The sequence below is a fragment of the Periophthalmus magnuspinnatus genome, chromosome 17, assembly GCF_009829125.3.
Source record: "Periophthalmus magnuspinnatus isolate fPerMag1 chromosome 17, fPerMag1.2.pri, whole genome shotgun sequence".
Classification (NCBI taxonomy): Eukaryota; Metazoa; Chordata; class Actinopteri; order Gobiiformes; family Gobiidae; genus Periophthalmus; species Periophthalmus magnuspinnatus.
Genome location: NC_047142.1, coordinates 4,274,511 through 4,296,772, shown reverse-complemented (window position 1 = coordinate 4,296,772; position 22,262 = coordinate 4,274,511). Strand labels below are relative to the sequence as shown.

The following is a 22,262-nucleotide window of genomic DNA, read 5'->3' as shown; positions in this document are numbered from 1 at the left end:
CACAGGATTTCGTAGTTTCTCAAATGATGAAGCTGCAGATTTGTCCTTGAACACCGCGAACGCATCTTAAACCTCCACCTGGATTAATATCTCCATCGCCTTTGTACCAAGAGAGCCTTCTGGTGGCTGGAAGAGGCAGGACAACCACGATACCGCAATAATTTCACCGATAATACATACACCTCTTCCTAAAAATAAACTTAAAAACAGCTCGGATTTGATTAAGTGACACAACGCCCACTTTTTGTTGACAGTGACTTACAGTGGGCTTGAAACCGTGCTCCGTCAGGGCTGTCTCGGTTCCGATTGGACGTCATTTCGGGCGTGATGAGAAGTGAGTGGTGGAGTGTGTGTGTTGCGTTGCCTGTGGGCTGTGTGCGAGGCTGTGTGCGTTTAAACCCTCTAAACATTACAGAAGCAGCTCTTTGTCAGGAGTAAAGGGATCCGGGGGCGCGCTAAATTAAGATGACAGGATTGTGAATATTTCTGCAGGGAGTAGTAGGCTCTGCTGCTGCTGCTGTGTGGATTTGGAGAAACTTAGAGAGCAGGCTAATTTTGGAAGTTTCAGTTTTTTGGTTGGAATGTCTGGCTCTGAGTTCCTGTTAGTGTTTGCAGTGTTGGTTTATAGAGACGTTAGTGGGAGGGTTAAGTTTGAAGTATCGGGTTGACCTTAAAAAAAACAACTTAAAATGTTTGGTATATTGTAAAGTAGCGAAATGAATGTTTTAATTTAATTTAAGCTTTTAGCCTTTAGCCACACTCGGTCAGTAGTGCTGTGTGTTCTGCATTGTTACATGTTCAAAAGTGTGATAGCATTTTTATTTTACTTAACTGACCCTGATCTCTGCTTTAAACAGACTGTACATTGTGTAGTATATAACAGTAGGGTAATAATGTAGTAGCTGAGGATCGTGGTCTCATTCTGTTTGAAATCTTGACATATCTGGCTGTTTTTTTGGCCTCGTCCTTTATATTTAATAGTTTTCTCTTCCTCTGTCTGTTACAGTGCTCAGTATCCGTGGTGCCCAGGAGGAGGAGCCTCCAGACCCTCAGCTGATGCGATTGGACAACATGCTGCTGGCAGAGGGCGTGGCCGGGCCGGAGAAAGGGGGCGGGTCCGCAGCAGCAGCGGCAGCCGCGGCCGCCACAGGAGGAGTGGGCGCGGACAACTCAGCAGAGCACTCAGACTACAGGGCCAAGCTGTCGCAGATCCGACAAATCTACCACACAGAGCTGGAGAAATATGAGCAGGTCTTCACTCATGTAAAATTTATTATTATTACCTTTTAGACTCAATGTTCTGTACATTCACCATGTTTAATGGAGCGCTCGATAACACTCTATGTTTACTAAACAGTATCTTCACCTGCAGAACACCACTGATGTTTTACAACACCATCGACCAAAAAAAAACATGTTTGTAATTTGTAATTATAAAATTCTAATTATGATTCACAAACAAAACAAACAGATGAAGAAACGAGCGCGGAGCAGCTCTGTGCTGTGATGGAGAAACAAGCTTTGCCTGATGCTACTAGAAATGAAAAATAATTCAAAATCAACACGTCTGAAGTCACCTCAGGCGTGTTTTTGATGAGGGAACATAATGGCAGAGCTGTTATAAAAGTAAACAGTATATAACAGAGAATGTTTAAATGTCCTTATTTAGGATACTACGAGGCACTTTGTACAGTTACTAGATTTGTTTGATGAATCATTGTGGTAATCATGCTCCTGACTCTTAAAATAGATGGTTTTCTTTGAACACAAATATCTGTCCATGATTGTTAAACTTCCCTGGCTCGTTTTATATCAAATCCTCTTAATAGGCTTTCAAAGGCCAACTCCACACAATCGTAGCTCCTGTGCACGATACCATCTCCCGCTTGTGATCCGCCATTATCTCAGTCACACCTCGGCTCGTTCCCAAACACTGTAACGTCTTGTCATTCCGTCGGAAGTGGCGGCGTTCCGGGTTTGTTATCCTCGGCGCGGGAAGGCCAGTCATCGCTAACTGTCAGCGTCAATACACACCTGAGCATTTGTGTGTCACCGCTCCGGCACGCCTCGTCTGTGAGTGAGTGAGTAGTGTCTGCCGCCAGTGTGTACAAGCAGAACGGCGGCGACGCTGCATCACTTTGACTGACGTAACCCTGGTGTTGACAAGCAACAGACACCTTGACTCTGAATGCAGTCATATCTGGTGACTGATTCAGACACAGGGAGAATGAGCTAGACTGAGAGATGGAGTGAAAAGACAGTTTAAACCTCTTGAACGTGAACGGGGCTGAAAGCTGCCTGTCATTTCAGATTTCTCTTCTCTTGTCACATTTTCGTTTCTATTGAAGAGCCGTCTTTAATATTCAGAGCACCGCGAGTCGTGCTGCCTCCTCTGTATGACACCAGCGCCATTTGTTTGGTGTCACACACGGCTGTCTCCCGCTTCCATTTAGACTGCGGGGATCGCTCAGTCTGCTCCGGACCGGACCTGGGCCTAAAGCTGTTTAAATCGAGCTTTTCTCTGTATGTTGTCGCAGGTACAGTTCATTATGTAAAGACTAACCACAGAAATGCGTCATAATTGTTCAAAAATAAATGTTAAATGCTGCTCTTTGACTCTGCAACATTATATTAAGTTTAGACATCGACCAATATGTTTTTTTCATGGTCAATACTGATTGTTTAGGCTCCAGAGAAACTTATGGCTAATTTTTTTGGGCTGATATATAGGACAGATTTTTATTAATTTTTCCCATATTTAATTGAAATGACTTATATTTATTTTGTAAATCATAAACATATAAGAGAGCGCTAGTGTTCAGATAAAACATTATGTATATTCTTCAGGCAACACATCAGCCAAAACTAAATATTTAAGAGATTTAAGAAAGCCAAATGGTTAAAAAAGTGCAAATATCGGCTGGTGTATCTTTAATTTAGTCCCAACAGTTTCCTGAATGTCTCTACTCCCTCTTCACTCCCATTTAGCACTGCTTACTGTCTTATCTGATAAAGCCTACAGGCCCAAAAATGAATAAATAAATAAATCTGCACAATCTTCACCATTTAGAAACGAACCAAAACATAGAAAAAGACAAAGTGTGTGTTTAAAATGCATGATAATAGAAACCCGTTGTTGTTATTGACCTCACGACCAGTCAAAAGTTTGCACACACTCTCTCGTTCAATGTACTTTTACTGCTATTTTTACTCCTTTCTACATTTTATACACATACAGAAGACATCAAATAAATTGTGTAAGATATATGGAATCATAGAGTTTATATTTATATTTAATAACCTGTTTTTCTTACATTTTTTCTGTCTTTCTTTATCTTTATTTATACAGGCAAACCTAAAGAGAGCGGTTGGGCTTTATTTTTCATGAGCGCCCTGTTTAAAATACAATACAAACGGAAAAACGAACAAAAGACACAAGTCCATATACAAATCCATTTAAAACAAGATTATTAAATTGCGATTTTGTCACTAATGCATCTAGTTTTGCTTTTCCTCAGAGTGTATTCCGGTGTGTTACTACATAATTCCATATAATATCTTCCTTTATGTATTTGACGTCTTCCATATGTTTCTAAAATGTCCAAAATATTAAAAATAAACAAAAAAAAAACTATGAAACGAGAGGCTGTGTCCAAACATTTGACTGGTGTAGTTCAAACATGCACTACCGCTCAAATATTTTGGACATTTTAGATACACATGGACGCAAGATGTATAAAATTATGTAGTAAAGAAAAAAAAAGTGGAGATTTGACTGTAACGTATATTTAAAAAAACATTTAGTGGAGTTATTTGACTTTTTTTATCAATGCTACATAATTACATCCATCTTAAATCGTATATTTAACGTCTTCTGTGTATATTTAAAATGTAGAAAGTAGTAAAAGTAAAGAAAAAAACACTGAATAAGAGGGCGCGTCCAAACTTTTCACTGGCAGACGTATTTTTGCACTGAAATAACTAGTGTAAATACAGAAGTGTGCTGCTGCCGGAGCTGCTTCTTCATCGAAAACCATTTAAAGGTCTTCTTTGTTGGTATTGAATTGGGTCGGCTGAGCATGTGATTGGCCCAAAAGCCTCCAGCGTAGATGACGTGTCGCGGTCTTGCTTTTTCACAGATTCACAATTCACTTTCAGGAGAGAGAGAGAGAGAGAGAGAGAGAGAAGAAAATCACTCTCTCCGTAGTTTTTTGGTTACCGCGGTTCCGGCCACTGCCTCTCACTTCAAACTCCGTAATACCACGAGCATACGGCACGTACCAGACCAACCCGACCGCTCGCCACAATCTAATTTCACTCCTTTGTTCTGGGCTGCGTGATAGTTATATTCTGCGCGTGAGTCATGTCTGTGTGTGTGTGTGTGTGTGCTTCCAGGCGTGCAATGAGTTCACCACCCATGTGATGAACCTGCTGAGGGAGCAGTCGCGCACACGTCCCATCTCGCCCAAAGAGATCGAACGCATGGTCAGCATCATCCACCGCAAGTTCAGCTCCATCCAGATGCAGCTCAAACAGAGCACCTGCGAGGCCGTCATGATCCTGCGCTCACGCTTCCTCGACGCCAGGTCTGTGCCGGACAAGGACAAAAATCAAAATCAAAAAGTGTGTCTGGCGTTTGTGGGTGATGTATTGTGTCGTAGATCATGCAGAAATAGTTTACGTTTAACTGTTTGTATCTGCGTTGTACATAATAAAAAGGAAACGGAAGAACTTTGTATTAGAGGTGGGGGTTATTTTGTCTAATTTTGCAACAGGGGCGGCGCCAGGGAGGGTCTGGGGGGGGCACGAGCCTCCCCTAGAATGGTCCCCCTAAGGTTTTTGCCCCACGTTCATAGCACGTTAAATCTTAATTAATTAAATATAGTTCAAAATGAGAATCTGATTTAAAAAAAGATTCAATATTAGCTTTTCCATTTCCATTTTTCCATTGTTGAAAGGCCCTAAATTAACTTAAGTTACATTGAAAACCTTAGCCCCGCCCCCTTAACTCCTCCAAACAAAAATGTCTGGCGCCGCCCCTAGTTTGTTGCAAGATTTGAATATGCATCACACAAAATAAGAAAAACAACAAAAAAACTAACTAACTGACTTTATATTAGAGCTGGGTGATGTATTGTCTTCAAGATAATAATGAAATTGTTCAAATTTAAAGTACAGATAGTTATTGAAATATGTGTAAAGTAATGTTAATGTGCACTTTAGTAGAGATGGGCAGATGATCAAAAATAGATATTATGAATGTTGATTTATTTATGACAGACATGCAAAATGTGACTATCGGGCATAGAATAGAATAGAATGCATTTATTGTCACTATACACATGTACAACACCACACACATGCACAGCGAGATTAAAAACAACTCACCCTCCAATATAGACAGACATGGGACACTACAACACAATATTACTGAGATAGTGCCAGACATTAAGATATTTAAAACATTTAAAACACCCCAGACTACAACTCTCAACAAAATTACAAGTAAATACTGCAGAGTCACATACTGCACTGAACAAATATTGCACTATATTAGCTATTGCACTGATAAATATTGCACTGTGTTAAATATTGCACTAGATTAAATATTAAATAGAGCTGGGTGAAAATGAAAATGGAAAAATAAACTTGGAAAAAAAAAAAAGAAAAAAAAAGAAAAGAAAAAATGGAAAAAATAAATAGATAATATTATGAATGTTGATTTATATGTGGAAAAATATGCAAAATTTGACTATCGGGCATATGTTTTATAATAAAAATGCAACAAAAAGGGCTGGATAAAAATGAAAATGGAAAAATAAACTTGGAAGAAAAAAATGAAAAAAATTGAAATATAAATAGATAATATTATGAATGTTGATTTATTTATGAAAGATGTGCAAAATGTGACTATCGGGCATGTCTTTTATGATCAATAATGCAGCTAATAGAGCTGGGTAAAAATGAAAATGGAAAATTAAACTTCCAAATAAGTCACATTTCTGCACTTTTGTCATTTTATATTTGAGACTTAAACCTCAGCTGATGCTTTTCAAGACACATTTCTGTTCAGATTGACAAAATATTGTAGCCGTGTTCTTATTGGGACACTTCAAAAACAAACAGATTATTTTTGCCATTTCTGAAAATCTAATATGGCAAGAAAATGTAAAAAATAAGTAAATAATGACATATTTACCTTTAGTTTACATGAGAAAAGATCAGGGCTTGACATTGAAACCTGCAAACTCGTCAAACGCTTTCATATTTCTTTGGTCAGACACAAATATAACGGTTAAATATAATGGTTATGTTCTAATTTTTGTATTTTTCTTCAGGCGAAAGAGGAGAAACTTCAACAAACAGGCGACAGAGATCCTAAACGAGTACTTTTACTCCCACCTCAGTAACCCGTACCCCAGCGAGGAGGCCAAAGAGGAGCTGGCCAAGAAGTGCGGCATCACCGTCTCACAGGTGGACAAACCCGAACTTCCACGCTTTGTATAACTTTATCTTATCTCATTTCATAGTATTTGCATTGATGGCAGCTACAAAGATTTTAGGTGGTATCTAACTATTTCCGCATGCAGATATTAGGTATTCCAACCTTGCAGAGATGAATTTTAAATGCCACAATGATAAGATGATAAGAAAGGTTATCTGCACGAGAGAAATCATCTTTCAAACAGCAGATAAAGTCAGAATACAGAACAGTCGGGGCATTATACTGCTCCACTCAAAATACTAAACTCGTGCACAGTCCAATGAGGCTCATCTGCTCTTATGTTCATTTATTTTATTATTTTTTTCAGACCAAGGTTTAGTTTGCGCTGGTGAGCAGTCGAAATCAATCGCTAAATCGATCATTAGGGGCTTGAATGACTGCGCTAAATACGACTCAGGGTAGATATAAACAGAAATAATAGGTGTTTTTAGTTTCAGTGTAGTTAGCTCCTCCTTTCAGACAGATATAAGGCAGTGTCCAGCAGTAATCGGACCAGAACTGAAGAAGAAGTGGGTTAGATGAGCAGCCAAACGTCGTCAGTCCTACAACGTTTTGTCCAGTTGACAGTTGCACAGTTGTCCCTCGTTATATCACGTTTCACCTTTTGCGGTCTCGCTGTTTCGTTGATTTTTTTAGTCCAGTTTTGCGTCCTGATTGGCTGTTGGACTGTAGACCATTGTGTTCTGCGTCCTGATTGGCTGTTGGACTGTAGACCATTGTCCATCAGTCTCCTCCGTGCCGTGTCTCCTGTACAGTACAGAATGTGTTCAGACAAATTTACATAAACGTTGGATCGCAGTGTGACTCTGAAGTGCTGTACGTTTGCAATTTGTTTTCCCCCCGACAAAACCCACAATGTCGATGAAACGTTCTGCACCGACAAAGACGCCTACGAAGGTTTGAACTTTGAGAGAGTTTAAACGAGAGAGAAATGTGAGAAAATGTTAACGCCTGTGTGAGAAAAGTGTATAAAGTGTGTGGTGAGGGGTTTTACAGACAAAAACATAGAGAATAATCATAAAAAAATAACGCTGATACTTCGCAGATTTTGCTTATTGCGGGTTATTTTTAGAACATGACCCCCGCGATAAACGAGGGACCACTGTACACATTTAATACGCAATAAATCTGCAAATCCACGACTTCTGATGATGAACAGCTGTTTGCAAACATTTTATATTTATGTAACTCGTGTTTTTTCCAGGTATCCAACTGGTTTGGGAACAAGAGAATCCGGTACAAGAAAAACATTGGCAAGTTCCAAGAGGAGGCCAACATGTACGCAGCGAGGACCGCAGTGAACGCAACCAATGTGTCGGCTCACGGCAGCCAGGCCAACTCCCCCTCCACTCCCAACTCAGCAGGTGAGCGAGAATCAGAGAAGTGAAGCCTCAACTTCATAAAAACTACAGCTGTCCAGGGGCGTAGACAGGGGAGGGACAAACGGGTCTGTTGTCCCGGGACCCAGATTTGAAACTTTATCCTTAAATTAAAGGGGGCCCCATGTGAGTCTTCTCGCCCCGGGCCTCGAAATTTCTGTAAACGGGCCTGTTATTATCACGACTACTTACACTAGGGGGGCCCCAATTCAAGAACACGTTTGGGGCTCTTCACTGGCCTCGAATCCCAACAGTATAACTCAACACTGCCTTTTACTAACATTTAGTAACTCGGGCAAACATGAAGTAAACTGTGCTTTTTATCTTTTATCTGTGTTGTTAATTAAAGCCCTATTGTGTAACTTTATAGCCAATAATTCACTCCAATACTTAAAATAGAGTCGTACTTGTACTGGAAGAGGCTCTGTTGTTTCTTTAGCTGTAATATTCACCATTATGGCATTATCTAAACTACGGCCCAGGGGCCAAATGCGGCCCTCAGATCGATTTTTGTCGGCCGTCATGCTCCTCCTAAACTGGCTCAACTGATCAGGAAGTATTTTTTTTACTACAAACTGAAGAGATTCTACTTGTATAACCTGAATAACATCACATTACACATCCATCTCCATGAAGAACATTCGGAATTTTGTTTTTTTCCGTGGAGCGATGCAGGTGACGTTCCGGCAACCAGAAAGTTACACAGTTTTGCTATAAATAAATAAAATAAAGTCAGTGTAAACAGTCTAATCTATCATTACCAATACTCAGCAGGAGAATTAATAAAACGTATATGTCATATTTTTTCTGGAAAGTTTGCTCAAAAATCCACAATTCCAAAGTTAGTTGCGACTTGGGGTTAGAAAGTCTTTACGATATAAACCTACACAGCTTCACGGATACCAATTTTAGTTGAGTGCTCTGTACATTAGCGCTATACTTTACAAATGGGATTTTGGGCTCCAACTCAAGAACTGTGTCTCTGGGGCTCGTCGGCGGCCCGTAATCTTCCTAACAGTAGCCTACATCTCTATTGGATTTCTTAGATATATTTTCCTTTTTCCGTCTCGCTCTCTCTCTTTCACTGGGTTATTGACCTTTTGCTCTTGCAGACGCTAATTTTTCCTGCCTCTTGTCCGGTTGACCTCGTGCATGCCATTAAGCAGCTCCGAGGCCAAGCCAAGTCTTTTGTCATATAGAGACTTCTTCAACTGTATTGGATTAGGAAGCGGGTGTTGAAATCAAGTTAACCATCCTGTTCTTTACATCTGGGGAGCTGCGGAACATTACAGGACCGAGACTATTCTTCGAGCCTTCCTGCAAATCAATTATTGTTTTCTCGCTGCTTTTTTTTAACATCGCTGTTCTGTCCGTCTCGTATTGGCTCCCCCCTACGCCGTTTTTCCCGAACCAATCCACTTTATTTATGCGGCACATTTCGTAAACAAAACATTACAAAAAATAGGACTCAGGCGGGACAGTACGTCAAAGGTTAGCGGTTAGCGGTTAGCGGTTCGAATCCTCTGGAAAAGCCTTAGATAAAAATGTAAAACTATATAAAATAAAGCTCTGTTTAACTCCGCTAATCCTCAATAAGACAATAAAACTAGCCAAATCAAATGAAAGCTAAAAATGCTGTATTTTCCGGCCGATAACTCGCACTTTTTTTTCGTTTCATAGTTTCGCCAGGTGTGCGACTTATACTCAGATGCGACTTATACGTGGAATATAAGTCGCATCTGAGTATAAGTCGCACTGACAACCGCGTTTTTTTCTTGATTATTATGCATTTTTTGACTTTGGAGCGACTTACAGTGCGGAAAATATGGTAAATAAAAGGGTAAATGCATAAAAAATAAATAAAAAACACAGGAAACTACACGACTCAAACAGAATAAAAGTAGGTCTTGAGGTGAGACTTCAAACACGCCACTAGGGGGAGCTGTTTGGACATGTGAGTCTAGTTTTAGGCACCGTGAGATGCAGCTGGCACTCGGACCTCGGAGCGCTTGCCGAGGGGACGAACTGTACAAATGTAGTGAGCTAACCCCTTTTGCTTTGCATGACTTTTCTAACTCTGTCCTCTCTCTCCTCTTCTCCTCCAAACCTTCATGTCTTTTCAGGTTCTGCTGGCTCTTTTAACATGTCAAACTCTGGAGACTTGTTCATGAGTGTTCAGTCCCTCAATGGGGACTCGTACCAAGGGGGGCAAGTGGGGGCCAACATTCAATCCCAGGTACGAAAGTTTAGCCTGTAATATTTATGTCAAACTGTCTTCAGCCCCGACAAACAAACATTTAAGTTTTGTTTTATCGTCCAAGAAAATATAAACTACCATCCTGATTTTAATTTTTGCTCAGTTTCCATTCAGTCTGTTATGCGTTCCCATTCCACATTTTCTCATAATTTACCATAATTTAATTTAAACACACGAAAAACTAAAAGAGAACTTTGCATCGGTCCAAAGTTATTCCTCAATTACCTTATGCAGTCCAGCTATGCTAATTATTCACCACGATGAGTTTATAAGTGCTTTTCGCAACTTTCAGACACTAGTTTTGGCATCTCTCTATCGCTAACAACAGCTAGCATGCTAATCACGCACTTCCTGATTCTCAAGAGCTGCTTATAAATTATATCTGTTCTGCAGCGAGACGCATTTTGCTCGAAAACATGGGAAAAGATAGCTTCATAAGTGCTTTTTGAAACTTTCAGACACTAGATTTGGCGTCTGTGTAATGCTAACAACAGCTAGCATGCTAATCACGCACTTCCTGATTCTCTGACATTAATGAAACGCTCCATAATTAGACGCAGACAGTTCACAGCCGACTTATTTCAACCTCCAGAGCTGCTTATAAATTAAATCTGTTCTGCGGCAACACACATTTTGCTCAAAAACATGGGAAAAAATCCAGATACAAAAATTCCGAGTGCAAGCCCTTTACCGTAAAAATGGCTTAACTATATTGCAATTTAGTGATGTTTTAAACCGTAAACCATTGGTACATGTACAGTATATGTTAAAACCTGTAGATTATAGCAAATAAATGCATATTTCTTCTAGTTTTCCCTTTTCAGGTCGTAGTTTATGAGTAAATAACAGTTACTTAGCCGTGGTCCAAAGTTATTCCTTACTCACCTTATGCATTCCAACCATTCGGAGTTTTGCCGTCACTGTAACGCTAACAACCGCTACAACGCTAATCACGCACGTCCTGATTCTCTGACAAAGATTAAACGCTTCGTACTTATCGTAACATAGCCGTTAATCGTAGTAATTTTAGCCAGGATAATCGAAACACCAAATTTCAAAATCGTCTCATGCCTAATTTCCGCTGTTTCCTTTTCAGGTTGTAGTTTTATGAATAAATAACAGTTACCGTCAGTGAATCAAAAGTCAATTGATGCAATTTCTCTGTATTTCTCCCCAAATGTCACTCCTTACCAGGGGGCTCACTTTCCAACCCACAGTTTGAACGTTTAGTCTAATATTCCCGCCGTGTAATAATGTTCTGGTCTGGTCAGTCTGGGAAGCGGCGATAAACAGAATAAGTTGACCTCCACAGTCACACAAAGGGTAAAGAGTGCCTTAAGCCTCCCATTACCCCATTGTCAAATCCCTGAGTAGACGTCGGCGGACACTTTTGGAGCCGGTACAGCACTTATCAGCAGCGTGACGGGATTTCACATAGCCACTGGTGCCCCATACTCCTGTGACCTTGCCTCAATGGACAGAGAGGGCCAAAGCTGCGATATCGAGTGTTAAAACTCACACCGAACATTAAGAAATCATCTCCCGTGGTCATGTCCTCGGCGTCTCTCCGTCCGCTCTTCTTTCTATTCAGATCAGCTCTTCGCAAACGCTTTAGGATGCTTCGTGAATATGTAGCAGGGACAGTGCGTATAGGAAAAAGGAAAGAGAGGTCCTCGGGGTTGGGCCTTAAATATTTAAACTTTGTTGTTTCTAAAGGGTTAGCTTCCAAACGGTGCGAGCTAGCTGCTAAAAAGCTAAACGGCAGGTGTGTTTCTGAGTTAGCGTGACCTGCAAACGCACATTTACACGTTAAACCTCACTTTACAGCACTTTATACTCATTTCTATTTGTTTAAAAGCTGCACTACGTAGGTGGAAATGCTATTGTTTTGCCGGAAATGTTCCACAGTGTGATATTAAAGTTCTCTAGCATATGTTTATTCAACTGAAGGTGCGTTTATTGCTCGACTTTGCGACGGATTCACCTCACCTCACCTCAACTCGGACAGTCTGCATCTCTTCCTCCTCGTCTCCATGGCGACAGATATATTTACTGCCATACTGCCCGGGATTCAAGGAAACGTGCTTAAATCCCCGTGAGACGAGCAGAAAAGTTACGTAGTGCACCTTTAAAATTATCCTATAGGAATACTGAAAAGGATGTGTTCACTTTTCCGTAGATTTGAGTTGTAATTTGGAGTTGTTATGTCGCTATAGCTTGTCTCCATGGAGATAGATACATTTACTGCTTAGTATTTAAGGAAATGCGCTTAAATCCTCACGAGACGAGCAGAAAAGTTGCACGGTGCACCTTTAAAATTGTTTATTTTTTAGTTATGGGTCTTACGTTTGAACCACAGCACAATTGCGAATTTATAGATATTGAATTTGTTTTTATCGTGTGGTACAGTGGTCCTTCGTTTGCGTTCTAAAAATAATCCAAAATCTGCGAAGTAGCTTTATTTTTTACGTTTATTCTCTATGTTTTTGGCTGTAAAACCCCTCACCACACACTTTATACACTTTTCTCACACAGGCGTTAACATTTTCTCACATTTCTCTCTCGTTTAAACGCTCTCAAAGTTCAAACCTTCGTAGATTATATCGTTTTTCCTCGATTATCGCTTTAAATGTGTTGTTCACGTGCCTCTGCTCCGGCGTTATCCGTAGAGACGCCTCTCCGTGCACAGAAACACTTCAAAGTCCAAAGCGTTTCTGAAATTTAGCGGGTTATAGTTCGATTTAAAACAATGTATTTTTTCGCTGTCTTCTTTGCTTAAATAAACGAAAAATATTATTATGAAGAAAATAAAATAATGTATCCAACATAATATAATAAATAATATATACAAAATAATTAACAAAATACTTATGACCCAAATAAATGTTAATACATATAGAGAGGGACAACTGTAGATACATTTACTGCCCGACATTCAAGGAAACGCACTTAAATCCCTATGAGACAAGCAGAAAAGTTACGTAGTGCACCTTTAAAATCTTTTCTTTTTTAGTTATGGTCCTTACATTTTAACCACAGCAGCATTGCTAATATATAGGTATTTATTTATTTGTATTTATTCCTGTGGTCATTAGTATTCATTCTAAAGCAGGAGTCGCAAACTCGCGGTCCAGGGGCCAATTCCGGCCCACGAGATGATATTTTGTGGCCCGCAGGACAATATCAAAGTTTAATGTTGCGTGTAGAAGGTTTCACCAAATCGGTAAACCCCAAACACATGTTGATAGAACGATGTATATCCATAAAATCCACAAGAATTGGCGTATTTCTTCATGTATGTTGAAACAGCGATGACGTTTGAGAAGATTTTAACAAAGCTTTTTTTTTTTTTGTGGAATATGTGATGCGGCCCAGCTTCATCCAGATAATTAGAGTTTGAGACCCCTGTTCTAAAGTTACTCCAAGGCTGAATGTGCATAAGGAAAATCTGACTTTGCTAATCCAAATTAAACTCCAAACTGTGCGTTATCCAAGCCTTGCGTTTAGTTTAGGTTCGAACGTAAATAAGCTTCCGTTTTATTGACCTGGTAAACACGGAGGAGGATCTGCCTAATTATATTCATTGTGTTATTTTGCATTGGCTCTTATCATGTCATATAAGGAGCCAAATCATAGCGGATTGTGTTTGTAACCTTTTCCTGTTTGTGCCACCCTTTCTCTATCACACTGACCTTTCGTGTGCGAGGCGGCCTTTGTTTGGGCCGAGCGCTCGGTGTGACCGGACCCTTTGTTTATGTGTCCCTCTTGTTCCAGGTGGATACCCTTCGCCATGTTATCAGCCAGACCGGAGGATACAGTGACAGCCTCGCAGCCAGCCAGATGTACAGTCCACAGGGCATCAACGTAAGAGCTGTAAACACGCTTTTTCACTGCTGCAGACACGGGCGCGACTACATCTGGGCAGAGCGAGGGTTGTAGAGCGATATCTTTACACAGCTGGAATAATCAAATCAAAGACAGATGCGTATTTATTTATTTGTTTACTGAAATTACAGAAAGTTAATACAAGCTCCGATGTAAAAAAAAAAGTCTTATTAATCTCCTGAGACCCGAGCTTTAATCAAATAAAATAATAAAAAAAATAAGTAAATAAAATGAAAAAAACAAATAAAAATACAATAAAAATAATAATAAAAACAAATAAAAATAAAATAATTAAATAAAAATAATAAAATAAAAAAATAAAATTAAAATAAACAAAAAAATAAATATTCTAAACTCTTAGAAATATTCAAAATTGAACATGTTCTTGTTGCTGTTCTTCTAAAAATTTGCACTGTGGCCTAAACAACCCAAAATGTGTCGTCCACAGATGAGGACGCCGGGTCTCAGGAGGTTAAAGGTTCTATATTACGCAAATCTGACTCTCGTGAGGTTTAAACGATGTTAGAGTGTCGTTATCTCATCAAAAACAGACCTGGAGATGCGTTTTGTTCCTTTATTATTAGTCTGTCTACGTCGTCAAAACTCAAAATGCTCTGTTCCACCTTGTGATGTCATGATTTACCTTTTGTTCAGTCATAATTGGCAATTCCAGGGCTGAAATTATCCAAATGATTCTCGTGAAGGTGTGTGGAGTTTAAAAACACAGTGGAGCACTTCCTGTATCACCACGTGACATCACAAGGCGGAGTGTTTCCTGTTTGAGAGCGTAAATATGCAAGATTTGTGTGTTTAAACATGCGCGAATGAAACAAAACGCAACTCCGGGTGCGTTTTTAACGAGGAAACAACATAATAACAGATCAGAAAATAGTGTCATATGAGCGTTTTAAGATCTCCCATGAGCACATACCAGTAAACAACGTCTTTATAAGTGAAAATTTAGATTAAACTGTGCAGTCACTCTCAAAACTCTAGCTAACTCATATACATATACAGTTCCATATACATTCTTATAATTTTATCAAATAATTAGCAGAAAAATGCGGTTGGCTAAGACGCTATCGACCAATTTTACCAAAAGCGTTTAAGCTAACCTGTTTTTTCTCCTGTTGTATCCCATCTGAAGATTGATGTATTTGTACTTTTCTTATTTCTACAAATTTGGACCAAACTAGCACTTCTTCACTATAACTGTGTAGTAGATGTTTTATGGGAATACTGCATTTACTCTATAATTTGAGTAGATGAATTAGAACGTCCAGTCAAGTTTGTCGTTCACAGCTACACAACAAAAACCATAACTAGGTCAGAACCATAGACTGTTTATATAAATGGATATAGCTAACCTGCTAGCCACCGCGTTTCAAATACGACGTGATCATAGGCGCTAGGGGTGTGCAAAAATATAAAAACATCGTATTGTTTAATTTAATAATACAGTATCTTTATAGTGAGCTGCTGTATCGATACATTTTTTGTATATTTTACCAAATTATTCTGTCTCAGCACAATCGTGTGGCTTGTTTAGAGAAAAGAAACATTTTTATGAAGAACATTTGACATTTGATTCACTGTTTTGATTATTAGAATAGGTGTATTTCATATTATTATTTATTTTCAGCTTCAGTAAACGGAAGATAATGAACAGCCCCATTTTCACAAAAAATAAACATTAATGGCGTTTTTAAGGGTCATGAAATCCCATATTTTTCACTGAATCGCATTGAATCGATTTGAAATATAACAGATTGTATTGTATCAAATCGAAAAAGTCCTGTATCAAGATATATATCGTATTGTGGCTTATGTATCGAGGTATATATCGTATTGTGATCTATATATCGTATCGTGGCCTGTGTATCAAGGTATATATCGTATCACAGCCTATGTATCGAAGTATATATATTGTGGCTTATGTATCGAGGTATGTATCGTACTGTGGCCTGCATATCGAGGTATATATCGTATCATGGCCTATGTATCGAAGTATATATTGTATTGTGGCCTATATATCTTGGTATGTATCGTATTGTGGCATATGTATCGAGGTATATATCGTATTGTGGTGTATGTATCATATCGTGGCTTATGTATCGTACTGTGGCCTGTATATCGAGGTATATATATCGTATCATGGCCTATGTATCGAAGTATATATTGTATCGTGGCCAATGTATCAAGATATGTATTGTATTGTGGCATATGTATCGAGGTATATATCGTATTGTGGTGTATGTATCGTATCATGGCTTATGTATCGAGGTATATATCGTACTGTGGCCTGTATATCGAGGTATATATCGTATCGTGGCCTATGTATCGAAGTATATATCGTATCGTGGCCTGTGTATCGAGGTATGTATCGTATCGGCAAAATCTTAATGATGTCCAGCCTTAATGATGCTCTTCCAGCTCTGTCAACTCTGGCTCCGATTCACTTTACATTTGAGAAACAAAGGGAAGGGGCGTTACCTTCAACAGCCTCGCTCCTGATTGGCTCATCGGTTGCTATGATACTCGTGGTCGGAGATCCAAATATGGGACCTCGGCTTCAAATTCTAGCCTGGATTAGCTTCATTCGACGGGAGCAGAACGCTGTGGGTGACGTCAAACTCCCTTAATCCACGTCTTTATCCAGTTTATGGCCATAACATGAACGTTTTAATCTTCCGTGGAAAAAAAAAGACACTTCAGTATATGATTCCGTGATGCCACTTAGCAGAGATCTGGTGTTGGGCGTCGTTCCAGCCTCTCGCACCCCCCCTGCCTGGGTCGTGCCCTGGGTGGCAGGCAATGAGGCAGGATCTGGACATGCTCCGAGCCTGTCGCAAGATATTAGCGTTAGCGAGGCACCTGCAGTCGACAGCAACAAGGACGCAGATGTCAACCAGCCTCCAAAACACGGGCCGGCATTGGCACCACGCGACCGGCGATGACACCTTCCTCCCCTCTCTCCGCCGCACTTAAAATAAAGTTGCTAATTGCTAAAAATAAGCGCACGGGTCAGAAGGGGCGGGGCCTAGGTGTAGCTGTCAGGGTGGGACTTACTGGAGGCGGGCTCGTACGTAGATTCGCACAGACAGGCGGGCCCGGGCTGAGCAGAATCGATACGACAGTCACGGGGACAGAAGGAGCGCGGCTTTGGGGCTAGCAGTCCAAGCACATTGGTCAGATCAGTCATCCACAGGGACAGCCGCGATGACAGGCCGCCGCCGCCAACATCCCCCCCCCCCCGACCCAAAACGCAACGAGAAACAGAATCTGGAGCAAACTCGCAATTAGTGAATTAGGAAGTTTAAATCCAGAAACTTTTTGTGACGATGTGATTTATTTTCAAGATCTTTGAGTCAGATGAAGTTAGATTATTAGAACAAAGAAAATGTTGATGTAAACGACCTCTGGATGTTTGGATGGATATAAACCAGAGGTGCAAGAAGTACTCAAGTAAAAGTACAGATATTAAAGTATTACATGAAAAAAATCTACTCAAGTATTAAAGTATGTGTTTAAAATGTGTTTAAAGAGTAAAAGGTTACAGATACCGCAGCAAAAGAAATACTCAAGTAAAAGTATCATATGAAAAAATCTACTCAAGTATTAAAGTATCTGTTTAAACTTTATTTAAAGAGTAAAAAGTTACAGATACTGGAGCAAAAAAATACTCAAGTAGATTTTTTTCATGTGATACTTGTACTTGAGTATTTTTTTTGCTCCGGTATCTAACTTTTTACTCTTTAATCACATTTTGAACAGATATTTTAATACTTAAGTATATTTTTTCATGTGATACTTTTACTTAAGTATTAAAGTATCTGTTTAAAGAGTGAAAAGTTACAGATACCGCAGCAAAAGAAATACTCAAGTAAAAGTATCATATGAAAAAATCTACTCAAGTATTAAAGTATCTGTTTAAAATGTGTTTAAAGAGTAAAAAGTTACAGATACCGGAGCAAAAAACAATACTGAAGTAAAAGTATCACATGAAACAATCTACATAAGTAAAAGATTAAAGTTTAAAATGTACTTAAAGAGAAAAAGTAAAAGTATTTTGAGCAGATTTTGAGGTTGTTTGAAGCTTGAAATGTAGTGATTTTGATAAAAAAAAAATTTGTGCTGAATTTTGTTCAACTGAAATTCAATTCTATTTTTTTTTTTTTTTTTTTTTTTTAGCTGTTTTTATTTGTATATTTTTGTTTGCTCAAATTACGAACGTGTTAAAAATAAACATCAGGTCTCAAACTATAATAAAAATACTTTTACTTTTCAGTCCTGTTCAAAAATGTCATGAAGCAGAAAGTACAAGTACCTGCTCTCAAATGTCGTAAAGTAAAAGTAAAAAGTACCCACTGTAAAACATACTTCAGTAGAATATTTAGTAATCTATGCTTCACGTATGTGCAGTACTTTACTACTTTTACTTGATTACGTTCCACCGCTGCACAAAACCAATCACAAAATCAAACATTTTCGACAAACACTAGAAAACATCTGTACTTTCTGCATTTTTTTACTCAACTTTTCTTTTTATTTTCCATAACCGTGCGTCCCGTCGTACCTGAGTGAACCATTCCTCTCCAAGTTAAAGCACAAAATTGAAAATATGGCTTATAATTACTATAATATTAGCTTCATTGTACTGTTATAATGAAAGAGTTTTTTCCCGTAGCACGCTGTGAATGAAGTGCGGCGCCTCTGCAGTACCTATTTTATATTTATTCACTCTCACTAGTATTTTTTCTTTGCCGAGATGCACTGACTGAGCTCACACGGTTCACCTCCTCTCTTTTTATCCTTGAACGCCAATTACACCCCGGAAATTGCTGGTGGGTGTTGCCGTTTCCCACAGAAATGTTTTTTTTTTTTCTTCCCTTCTTTCATTTTTTTCTTTCACTTGTGCTTCTGAATAAGATGACAGACAGTCTTTACGCAAAATAACAGGGTTTGGAAATGAGAGGCTGCCACGGCACGTTCACTGCTCACACTAATAGCACGGAAATTGCAATTAATGTCCGTAATGGTCTTTAGTCAACCTTTTACTGTGATTCGAGGAGGCTTTCAATTTAAAGACTTATTTTTATTGTGATAATGTATTCTTTTCATCAAGCATCTCGCGTGCGTTTTCAGAAATGTGTGGGAGACTTTTGGAGCAGAAAGAACAAAGTAATATTTTTTAAAAGGCTCATTCAAGGCTGTTTATCTGTCATTAGAAGTGAAACTGCAGACAGCTCCGGGCGACGCTGTTGTGTTTGGACTCGGAAACGGAAAAACGCAACAGATTTAAGTTTTTTTTTAGAAAGTTAATGGTAAAAGCAATCATCGTCGTGTGTGTTTTTATAAAGCTTTTGGCGTTATATTCTGAAATTGTGTTAATAATATTACATTAACGCGATTTAAATGGTGATCTCATGCGAAGAAATGTTGGTTCCACCGTGAAAAATAATACGAATAATACAAATTCTGCTGTTAAATGTTGTTTTAGAGATTTTTTAATACTCTATAGGACTGATAGAGCAATGTACAGGTGTCGCTGGTGGAAAAAGTACTCAATTTTGTACACATACTGGAGCAAAAATACTCAAGTAAAAGTCTCACATATAAAACTATAGTTAAGTAAATGTATTAAAGCAGGGGGATCAAACTCAAACTCACCGAGGACCAAGATATAAAATATATGTCTGTGTAATTGCGTAACTCCTGATAAACTGATATTTTAAGACTTGCGGGCCACATAAAATGACATGGCGGGCCGCATTTGGCCCCTGGGCCTTGAGTTTGACACGTGTATTAAAGTATCTGTTTAAAAAGTGTTTTGCGCAGATTTTGAGGCTTCAAATGTTGTGATTTTGATACATTTTGTGCTGAATTTTGTTCAGTAGAAACAAAAGTGTTTTTCTTTGGGGGTTTTTTTGTTTTTTTTGCTCAAACTATGAACGTGTTAAAAATAAACCGTCAGCCTTTTCAGCAGGTCTCAAACAATAATAAAAAATACTTTTACTTTTACTTTCACTGAGCAATGTACAGGTGTCGCTGGTGGAAAAAGTTCTACATTTTGTGCAGATACTGGAGCAAAAATACTCAAGTAAAAGTAAAAGTATCGCATATAAAATATACTTAAGTAAATGTATTAAAGTATCTGTTTAAAAAGTGTTTTAAGGCTTCAAATGTAGTGATTTTGATACATTTGTGCTGAATTTTGTTCAATAGAAACAACTGAATTGATCTTTTTTTTTCTAGCTGTTTTTCTTTGTATTTATTTTTATTATTATTATTTTATTTTTTGCTCAAACTACGAACGTGTTAAAAATAAACCCTCAGACTTCTCAGCAGGTCTCAAGCAATAATAAAAAATACTTTAACTTTTTACTAGTGATTTTGATACATTTTGTGCAGAATTTTGTTTAATAGAAACAACTGAATTGATCCTTTTTTCAAGCTGTTTTTCTTTATTTTATTTTTTATTTTTTTCTTAGTTTTTTTTCCCTTTTTTTTTTTTTTTCTTAAACTACGAACATGTTAAAAATAAACCCTCAGCCTTTTCAGCACGTCTCCAGCAATAATAAAAAATACTGTCTGTTCAAAAATGTAGTAAAATTGAAAGCCCAGATACTGCTCTCAAATGTAGTGAAGTGAAAGTAAAAAATACCACTTTAAAATGACCGATACCTATATTTTTTTTTACTCAAGTACAGTACTTTACTACTTTCACTTCGTTCCATTCCTCAAATGATATTTAATGACGAAAAAAAAAAGACTTAAGACAAAATCGCTCCAACTGTTTAGTCCTTTATTCCCCTTTTCACATCCGAATCCTTTTGTAATCGAGGTGTTTAGCTGCTTATTTTATCGACTCAAACCGTCACCAAAGTCTCTACGTCTCTGTCCTCCACTGTTGTCCTCGTCCTCACCGTTAATTTTACGTGTCATGTCTCCGCAGACAAACGGGGGCTGGCAGGATGCTCCGACCCCTTCGTCAGTGACATCGCCCACAGAAGGTCCCGGGAGCGTCCATTCGGATACTTCCAACTGAATCTCGTCCGTCTCTCGGCCCCGTCCACACACAGGAAACATGGACTGACCTTCTTGCTCTCCGCAGTATTACACACACGGGAGTTTCGCCGTCCTGCCGCGTCGCACAGGTACATCGAACTCCACCGCGCTCCAAAATACTCTACAGTCGGACACTTGGGATACAAAACTACAAAAATGTTTCAAATTGTAATCGATGGAGAAGTTTGTACAGATTTCACATTCTATTTCAGAGGGCTGGGGTTACTTATTCACTCATAATGTTTTCACACGTCATGATAAAATGTTACGATAAAGAAACCATTCTCCATTCTACCTCTCAGCCACATAAAAAACATAGAAAACTGTCAGTGACCATTATTTGTTTTGTAAAAATAAAAAACTTTTTGTCTTTGCAAGAGGCACATCTTCTTACTTACGTACATTTTGTTGTCTCACTTATTCTATGGTACGCCATTTAGACTTAAATATTGCTCAGTTGTTTACAATGTGTGCTTGATAAAGTCTGTCCATCTCCCCCTCGGTCTCCTCTGTCAGGAGACGTGAGCTCTAAGGTAACCCTGTGAAGTATGTTATCTGTAAAACAATAAAGAAATACTTGTCATCCACGTGGACATGCCTGACCTCGTTCATTCTCTCACTGCAGCAGCGACAGCCCGGCGAGAACCCGTACAGAGGTTAAAGGTCACGAGACGGAGCTAAAGTCTCATTTAAGTCTCAGTATTGTGTTTTATATTCAAGATTCTGTGTTTATGAGTTGGCCACTGGAGTAAAAGGAAGTGCATCTTTAATCCAGACGTGTGTTTTGTCTGTCCCTTTAAGAAATAATTTAAAGGGTTCATATTAAAGTCTCTGTTCTAATGTCGTTTCCTCGTCACAAACGGATCTGGAGTTGTGTTTTTTTTGTTTTGTTTTGTTTCATTCGCACATGTTTAACGCGCAAAAACAAAACCTGCAGATTTAGGGTGAGTTTGTCTTTTAAACGGGAAACGCTCTGTTCCACCTTGTGATGTCATCGTGTGGTGATACAGGAAGTGCACGTGGAAAGAAAAAAAAAAAAGAAGCTAAATCTGGTACAAGTCGTCTCTTCGTTTGTGAGATTAATGAATTTGTGCACGGTCCCTGATAAAGAAAGAAATAGAGAGAGAGAAAGGAAGGGAGACAGAGAGAAAGAAAGAAAGAGAGAAAG

The 22,262-nt window shown here is 38.8% G+C and overlaps 1 protein-coding gene across 1 annotated transcript; it reads left to right on the top strand.

Annotated features, from left to right (window-relative positions):
• Positions 1 to 327: 327 nt before the first annotated feature.
• Positions 328 to 21,681, top strand: pbx1a (pre-B-cell leukemia homeobox 1a). The gene is made up of 8 exons (XM_033982784.1): positions 328 to 334; positions 1,007 to 1,263; positions 4,396 to 4,586; positions 6,339 to 6,474; positions 7,710 to 7,869; positions 10,008 to 10,120; positions 13,916 to 14,005; positions 20,982 to 21,681. Exons 1-8 carry the CDS (start codon positions 328 to 330, stop codon positions 21,072 to 21,074), a joined length of 1,047 nt encoding a protein of 348 aa, XP_033838675.1. The 3' UTR covers positions 21,075 to 21,681.
• Positions 21,682 to 22,262: the final 581 nt, after the last annotated feature.

Bases quoted from the DNA above. Each gene is read 5' to 3' on its own strand.
- pbx1a (XM_033982784.1), top strand. The intron at 1,264-4,395 runs GTAAAATTTATT...GTGTGCTTCCAG, and splicing joins ATGAGCAGGTCTTCACTCAT to GCGTGCAATGAGTTCACCAC. The intron at 7,870-10,007 runs GTGAGCGAGAAT...ATGTCTTTTCAG, and splicing joins CTCCACTCCCAACTCAGCAG to GTTCTGCTGGCTCTTTTAAC.